The sequence below is a fragment of the Castanea sativa genome, chromosome 5 (assembly GCF_040712315.1).
Source record: "Castanea sativa cultivar Marrone di Chiusa Pesio chromosome 5, ASM4071231v1".
Taxonomy (NCBI): Eukaryota; Viridiplantae; Streptophyta; class Magnoliopsida; order Fagales; family Fagaceae; genus Castanea; species Castanea sativa.
The window spans coordinates 50,894,988-50,903,595 of record NC_134017.1 but is presented as its reverse complement, the minus strand read 5'-3'; the positions used below and the strand labels follow the sequence as shown (position 1 = coordinate 50,903,595).

Sequence of the window (8,608 nt, the reverse complement as noted above, 5' to 3'; positions counted from 1 at the left end):
ACTCTTACTCTTCAAAAAGAAGAGAAAAAAAAAAAAAAAAATATATATATATATATATATATATACTTGTATGTATGACCTACATGGACTACTTAAATTGTTATTTTTACACATCATACTATACTTGTATAAGGCGGGACATGAAGATATTTGTAGCAGTGTTTTCACAGCCGTTGACTCGATATCAAGGTTTTTTGGCAGTATTTGATATTGTACTTTTTTTCTTTTCTTTTTAGGGAGTTAATCTAGCTTTTGCACTCGAATTTAGAAGAGCACTGTCCAGGCTACCAGACATGGAGCGGTAAAGCCAATCTGACTAAGGGCACACGTTTGTATTAGATAGATAATCTATTGATGGTTATGAAGGATGATTTATGTTTATGGACATTAATTTGATGCAGTGAGGCTAATGGAAGGAAGGAACGTCCAACAAAAAAAAAAAAAAAAAAAAACAGAAAAGCAAACAAAACAAAAACACTTATACATTTAATATTATTTAAACATTATAAGTGCTAGCAAATTGTACAGCACAAATCAATGCATAGTCATCAAAATTCATTTATATAGGTTTTCGCATAGAGTTGATATACACACAGATTTAGCTGTTCACGTTAAACATAAATAAGGAGACAAATACAAATACAAATAGGGAAAAAGAAAGAGAGAGAGAGATACCAGTGCCGATTGATATGTGAACAGAGTCAGCGCCAGTCACTGAGTGGAGGCTAGAAGCAGCTCGTGGTGGTGACGAAGAAGTAAGATTTATTTTTTCCCTTCAATGGCAGATTTATGTTAAGGCAATAAAGCTTGTTTTTTTCCTTCTTCTTCTTCTTATTTTTTCAATATGAGGAGTACTTCTAATTGGAAGAGGATTCTTGATTGACAAAGAATACGTTTGTCTTATTATTTTTTCCTTTTTGAAATTTTTTCCCTTATTGGGATATTGTTGATTTGGGGATTTGTTAAATGTTATTTTGTATAATTTTTTTTCAAAGAGAATAAACTGAACTAAGAATATATTTTGGAGATTTTTGTTTTTGAGAATATTGTGATTTGGAATATCAAAGAAGAATTTGGGTTTTCTTTTTTAGCCTCTTGAAGGCCACGGGCTGAGAAATGGGCCATTCGATGGTAAATTTTTTTGGTCTTTTTTTTTTTAATTTTATGAATTCAGTTGTAATTTTTTTTTTTTTTTTGGGTTTTTTTACCAATTATAATTTTGGGTTTTTTTTTCGTCTGGAAACTTCAAAAGTTTGAAAGGCCCATTTTTAAGAGTAATAGCTAATAAGCCACAATAGTAAGTTTCCAACGGGGGGGGAGGGGAATCAACTCTTCTTCGCCAAGTTTGCTTGGCTGTGACTTTGGCCCAGGTAATGTTTTTGTGGTTTTTGTTGTGCAACTCTGAGTTTTATTATTTTGTGGTTTTTGCCTTAAAGGTTCTTTTCAGGTAGGAGCAGATGTCCCCGCAGACAGTTTTGAGTTGTCACCTGTGGACCGAATCTTTGTTCGGATGGGTGCCAAAGATCATATCATGGCAGGCCAAAGTACATTTTTAACTGAACTCTCAGAAATTGCATTAAATGGATCAAAGGGTTTTCATTGCACAGTATTGTTATGCCTGTGATTTTATAGAATATTTGCAGAATTAAAGACTACATTCTTGAGTATGTACAAATTGATTAGTCTGCCCATATCGGTTCTGATTTTTAGCATAATTAATTAGATCTTAACTGTCAAAGGACAAGCCTTTCACAAATTTCTCCTCAATTACTTCATGTTGAGTCATACTAATAATTTCCTCAGTTACATTCTAAATTTCATTAATCTTGCATATTTGTCCTGTATCTCATCTCATGAGATGTTTCTTCTTGCATAAGAAAAACTCACTCTTGTTTGATCATTATGCTTTAGAACTTTTAAAGAATAGTTTGCAAAAGTAAATTTTAGGATGAGTTAAGATGAATATGATTGAATAATTTTCATGCCATTGACATATTTTTGATGGTTGATGCAGTCTTCTGCAACTCGTAATTCATTGGTGGCATTGGATGAACTTGGACGTGGAACATCAACTTCAGAGGGGCAAGCGATTGCGTATGTTTAAATTATTGGATTAACTTGTCTTTTAGTGAATTCAATATTAATGATCAATTCTCTACAAATTTTCCTTTTCTCTGAGGGTTGTATCTGGTTGACCTTTGTTTCTACTTTGGTTTTCTATCCATTGCAGTGAATCAGTTCTACAACATTTTGTCCACAAGGTGCAGTGTCAAGGAATGTTTTCTACTCACTATCACTGATTATCTGTAGACTACCAGAATGATCCTAAGGTATACCTCTGCTTTTTCTGTTATTTTTCTATTTCATTACAGACGCCGTTGATTCTCAAGCTAAGGGTATCTTCTTAGTCTTCAAAAACAAGACAAATGAGTTTTTAGCATGATTGGCCGTGTGATAGCCATTTATAATAGTATCATAGTTTATATTAGATTTATCATGGTTTAGACATAAAGGCCATGATATTGGCACTCTACCAATGGGCACAAATATTCTGAACATTGTCTAATTTGTTGTTCTTCATGTTTGGAATAGGTTTTGCTGTGTCATATGGGATGCCGAGTTGGGAATGGAGTTGGAGATGTGGAAGAAGTTACATTTCTTTACAGGTTGACACCTGGTGCATGCCCTAAATGCTATGGTGTTAATGTTGCACTGTTAGCTGGTAAGATTCTTTTTGTATTATTGCCTCTTTGTTGAGAAGCTCTCTTCATTAACCAGAAGAAACGTAGCTGAGGTTCAATGATTTGGTTTATCTGATTTTATACTGTTAACAACAGTCATTTTCTTAAATTATCTGTTGGTAAATTTCCCCAAAGTGACTAGCCAAATAAAAAAGTTACTCTTGGTAGCACTCAAGACTCTCCATATACTTCTCCATGTAAAAGAATTACCAACCCTGATCTCTTTGCCTTGTAAAACTCTTGACTTGAAACCCATGACTCTTTGAAGGGGAACTACACAAACTTGTCTTCTCCCTCCTAGAGAATTCTGATAGAATATAAGTCATCCATAAAATCTTCATAGATACTAACTCACAATGAATACATCCATTTGACAATTCTGTATTGATAAATATGGACGTCCTGTATACAAACTGTGGAGATTTTTTGCTGTCTGGCACTTATGTTTCTCTTTCTGGGTACTTAGTCTTTATAAACCATGAAAGTTCAACTACCTTTGATTATCTTTTAAATATTACTGTTTTTTATTTATTAATGATAACGATATTTTGGTAATATTATTTAAGGAAACCAATATGTTTGAAGTTGAAATATCATTTGAATTATATTTACTGCGGCTGGGATTTTTTTTTTGGGGGGGGGGGGGGGGTGTTGTTCACACACACACTCTTTTTTTAAGGGGTCTATTTGGCACATTTCAGGCTCTTTTGTTTTGTCTGCATATATCATTTAGATCCTTGAAAGTGATAGATAGTATTTTTTTTTTGATAAGTAACGATAAAAATATATTAGAGAAGAACACAGCCCCGTACATAGGAAATGTACTAAAGAGGCAAAAACATCAAGAAACCAAATTACAATGATCAAGCAAAATAGGAAGGGAAAGACAAGAAAAAGATGGTAAAACTAAACACCATTCCAGAAGAGTAAAAAAGAAAAAAGACTTAATCTCAAGAATGGACCGATCGCGACCCTCAAAACTTCTAGAATTCCGTTCCCGCCAGATACACCACATCAAACAGTGCGGCACCATCCTCCAAATCATTATATTGTGATGATGCCTGAAATTGCAAGCCCAACAATCCAATAGATCTACTACCCTTTGCGGCATCACCCAACAAATACCAAACAAGCAAAAGACCATACTCCACATCTCAAAAGCTATAGGACAGTGAAGGAGGAGATGATCAACAGATTCCCCACACCTTTTACACATAAAACACCACTCAAGGACAACAAAGTGCCTTTTCCGAAGATTATCAATAGTAAGAATCTTGCTTAGAGCAGTCCAAGAAAAAAAAGCAACCCGGGGGGGAACCTTCGATTGCCATATCATTTTCCAAGGGAAGGGAGTGGCAGTGGGGGGAGGGGAAAGGGAGTGATAATACCCACTCACCACAAAACCACGGCTGCTGGCTAGCTTCCAACAAAGCTTGTCAGAACCTACACCCCGCACCTTTGTGGAATAGATTAAAGCCATACACGAATCCAAAGAGTGTGACTCTTGATCATTCACAAAACGGCGAAATTGTAGGTTCCAAAAAATACTCCCATTTGCATAGCACATAACCTCAGAGACTGAAGCATCCCTTGTCCTACTAATATTGTATAAATCTGGAAACGCCTCCTTAAGAGGACTATCCCCACACCACACATCAACCCAAAACTTCACACGAGTACCATCACCCACATCATACCGAAGGAACTTGGAAAAATTCAGCCAACCCCTTCTAATGGACTTCCACAAACAAACACCATAAGCCCCAGACACAGATTTTGTACACCAACCACCCCAGTCATTCCCATACTTCGCCCCAATGACCCTTCTCCAAAGGGCATCATTCTCCTCACCATAACGCCACAACCATTTGGCTAGAAGGGCAGAATTAAACCTTCTCAAGCACCGAATGCCTAGCCCTCCATTCTTCACTGGCCTACAGACCTTAGACCAATTCACTAAATGAAGTTTACGATCGTCACCAATACCATTCCAAAGAAAATTTCTTTGTAATTCCTCCATCCGCTTAGCCACCTTAACTGGGATAGGAAGGAGAGAAAGAAAATAAGTAGGCAAGCTAGAGAGAGTACTCTTAATAAGATAGTATTGAATCAGCACTTTTGGGTTTTTTCCAGGTTGAATTCATTATATGGATATTAGGGAGTGCATATCTCCTACTGGTGCACCTTCTCTTACCATGGCACCTTTGAAATTTTCAAATAAGGTGCATGAGAAGGTTCAACCTGAAAAAGAACAGGGAGCTACTGGTCAGGCTGTTGAGTCTGGAGTTGATATAGACCTTAGAGAAATTTACTTTTCGATTATGCATTTCCTGGCCTCTGGTCCATGCCAGAGGACTTTTTGAGCAATTCTGCAATGAACTTTTAGAGTATCAACTTCTACCTAGAAGATATCATGCCTGGTTTTCAAGGAGTGGTGCACACAGCGGGGATGGCGATGATGATGGCATCTCTTTTCTGTTGAGCTACCATACTCTAGTGGAGAGGTATACATGCTTGTTATATTGTTCTACCTTATTCAAATGCTAAATTTATTCATGTTAACAATAAAGTAACAAGGGATTGGAAATTTTTGCTTATGGTTGTTTTCACTTTTCGTTTTTATTTTCTAGTTCATTTCCTATGTCCCTGTTTCCATTGAGTTCCATATGTTCTACTGTAAGTCATCTGTAATTTTCATTACTATAGGCTGATTGAAAGTTCTAATTTGAAAATTCTTCACTTAAAATCTAGTTTACTCCATGGAAGTCTATTGAATAAAGGGCAAATTACGGGAATTGTTTCTGAAGATGACACTGACCTATCAGTTGTTTTTCCCATTTCCTTGTTTCTTTTCCCTAAATCACACTGCCTGGCTATGTTGTTGTTGTCAACGTTGCCCATTTGCGATTACTTCTTGTATAGCTCTTGCTTTCTTTTTCCATAATATATTTTTCCTCCAGAATTGGATTTGCCTCCTATAGAGTCATTGGATTGGGTGTTTAAAATTCATCTCCTAATTGACTCAGTTGTAATCAAGACAAATGGAATATTTGATAGTCAAACTTTTTAAGAGCTGGTAAGTGAACGAATACCAGAAAGAGTGGATGTCGATATTGTTAATGCCAAACTTGAGGGCATGTACATGTATTTTAGAGCTCTGCCACGCAACTAATGGTGAGTGCGTCCCCTCCTTTGCTTGGCAAGGTTGGAGGAAACACTCCCAATGCAGCTGATGTTCCTACATTACTGGGAACTGGTTCCTTTTCGCTTCTGGATTGTATGTGATATAATATAGTGATTTTGTTGCTCTCATTGATTGTCTTCCCCCACCCCCCCACACCAAATAGTTGTTAGAACTTTAAAACCGTGGGCAACGTGAATTTTAGATGAAAATTTAGGCTACATATGGTTTTGTTTCTATTAGATTTTGTTTCCTTGAGCTGAGTTGTTCTCACCAAAGAATTATAATAATTATTAAAGGCCTTTATGATTACTGTAGCATAACACCTATATTTGTCAACTCCTTGCCACATAAAGTTTCCTTTTTTGATTGACATTATGACCTGTCTTCACAATATGTTGTACTATCCTGTGTTGAACGTCCATTATAAACTCCAAATTTCTAGTATTATGCTTTTATTCTATCAAATTTTCCTTTAATAAAGAAAATTACGAAGACATTTAATTAATGCACAACGACTTCCGCAGCTTGTTTCTGAAATAACGAGCCAGAACTGGATTTACTTTGACATCACATTCTTGAACTTTTTAGGTAACATCTTCAAATTCCATCATCACCCTTTTGCTTATTTGGAGATGCTTTCCTTTCCCAACTGAATCCAAGTATGATAAACTTAAAGCCACACCGTTGTAGTATGCATTTGTAAGAGCAAATTTTGGGCTTATCTTGTTTGCACCTTTATCTTTATATAAACTGTTCATGGATTTAAAATTTTGGCCTCTTCATGTCTTTACTGGAATTTATTTCGTTGAAGCCTGTCTCTGCAAAGGGCTTTGGATAAATTTCTTGTTCGCCACTCCAAGCATAACTGTTTTTTCTTCCCACCTCGCTATCCTTGCTGAAGTGATATAAAAAGAAAACTTTGCCGAATTGGTCATGAAGCCTACTTTAAAGTATTAACTGACTCCTCGTTCGCACCTTTATTCATAATTCCCACTAAATTTGGTTTCCTCTTCTTTTTGTTTGGGATTTCTGTTTCAATTGGCATTGATTCATTTGATGAGTAGGAGTGCCAATGAGCTCCAACTCAAATGGTGCCTAAGGTGAAGGGTGAGGTTGTGGGCTGAAGACCCACCGAGTAAGTTGGTAACTTACCAATAGAAAATAAAGAAGAATAAAAGTGGCATAAGTCAATTTATTGCAAGGTAGTTTAACTTGATTGGAAGGAAAATTTGAAAGTAGGATGTAGTAATCTTGTAAAATTAGTTTAGGTCTTTTTGATCCTGTCTAAGGAAGCATAGAAACTTATATTATATTCACCATACGATACATTACATTATCTGTATACAAAAGATTTCATTATTTGTTTACTTATTTGAACTTTCCTTTATGGCTTTTGCAGGTGGTAGGAATATGAAAACCAAGCAAGTTAAGCCTTTCCGAGCTTACCTACGATGGCCACACATGCAGGCTGATGAAGTTTGTGGGCTAAGTTTAAGGGAATTTGGAGGAGGATTCACCAAGCACCATCGTGCTCCATCTATTCGCTCTGCATGTTACGCAATTGCTAAACTATCAACCCTGGTGCAAAGGATGCAAAATAAGATGAAGCTAATGTTGAGGAAATTAGTCATTTCCATGTTTGGGTTGTCCTAGTCTTTAGTATCAGTAAATTTGTTTCTGTTTACCTAGTCTATAGGAGTTTGTTTTTGAATGTTGGATAGTGCCTATTTTCATGTTGTTTTCAGTTCTGTATTAGCCTATTTATAGGCTGTTGGTTTATCAATAAAATGCAGAAAAAGTTTATCCTATGCTCTCTCTATATCCTCTGCTACCTATTTTCATGTTGTTTTCAGTTCTGTATTAGCCTATTTATATGCTGTTGGTTTATCAATAAAATGCAGAAAAAGTTTATCCTATGCTCTCTGTATATCCTCTGCTTCCTACTGTTATCGTGTAAACAATGTCCTTTAGTATTTTTGTTTATATCAGTGGTATCAAAGCAGCGAAATGATTCATCCAAGTCAGAAAATGCCTCATTCTCTCCACACATGTGGTTGCTGCAGCCAGTGTCTAAAAGCCACATGTTTTGTTGAGTTTCTTCCTTCACGTGACACACCATCAAAAGAGACCTCTTTTTCCTTTTCTGCAAAGGTAGTTTGATCTCCACTTTTTTTATTCAAATCAGTTTGACATTCTGATTTATAATGGCCATACCTATGACCATAGATTTAAAAATCGGATCGGACCGGACGGTTCGACCGATTCAACCGGGAACCGGTCTTTGATCCGATCCGATTATGATAAAAAACCGAAAATAAGTTTAAAATCGGTAAATAGTAAAAACCGGCCGGTTTAATATAAAAACCGAAAACCGGAAGGGTCGAACCGGTTAATGACTTGTTGGGATTTTTTTTGCTTTTCCACTGAAACTGCGTCGTTTTGGTCCTCAATCAAATCCTAAAAACCAACTCTAAGCCTAATCACATCACGAGTCCCACTCTTCTGTCCCAATTTTCAGATCACTCTCTCATCTCAGTCTCACAAATCACAATCATTCCGCCTCACTCTGCCTGAGAAAATAAAAACCCATGCGAAGAAGAACCAAAAACACCAGCAAAAAAAAAAAAAAAATATATATATATATATATATATATATATATATATATATCGGAAACCCACAAAC

General features: G+C 36.2%; 1 protein-coding gene across 6 annotated transcripts; it reads left to right on the top strand.

The window, feature by feature from the left end:
• Positions 1–625: 625 nt before the first annotated feature.
• Positions 626–7,725, top strand: LOC142633560 (uncharacterized). Of its 6 annotated transcripts, none has more exons than XR_012843933.1 (7): positions 626–755; positions 1,437–1,544; positions 2,015–2,094; positions 2,231–2,330; positions 2,593–2,722; positions 4,875–5,245; positions 7,325–7,725. XR_012843933.1 is itself a non-coding variant. In XM_075807804.1 (7 exons), the coding sequence occupies exons 5-7, from the start codon at positions 2,608–2,610 to the stop codon at positions 7,329–7,331; spliced, it is 240 nt and encodes a 79-aa protein (XP_075663919.1). In that variant the 5' UTR covers positions 626–755; positions 1,437–1,544; positions 2,015–2,094; positions 2,231–2,330; positions 2,593–2,607; the 3' UTR covers positions 7,332–7,725. The 6 variants fall into 6 exon arrangements, 5 of the variants coding, with proteins under 5 accessions (XP_075663919.1, XP_075663918.1, XP_075663915.1 ...); XM_075807804.1 differs by having other exon boundaries at positions 5,128–5,245; XM_075807803.1 differs by lacking the exon at positions 4,875–5,245 and having other exon boundaries at positions 1,448–1,544.
• Positions 7,726–8,608: the final 883 nt, after the last annotated feature.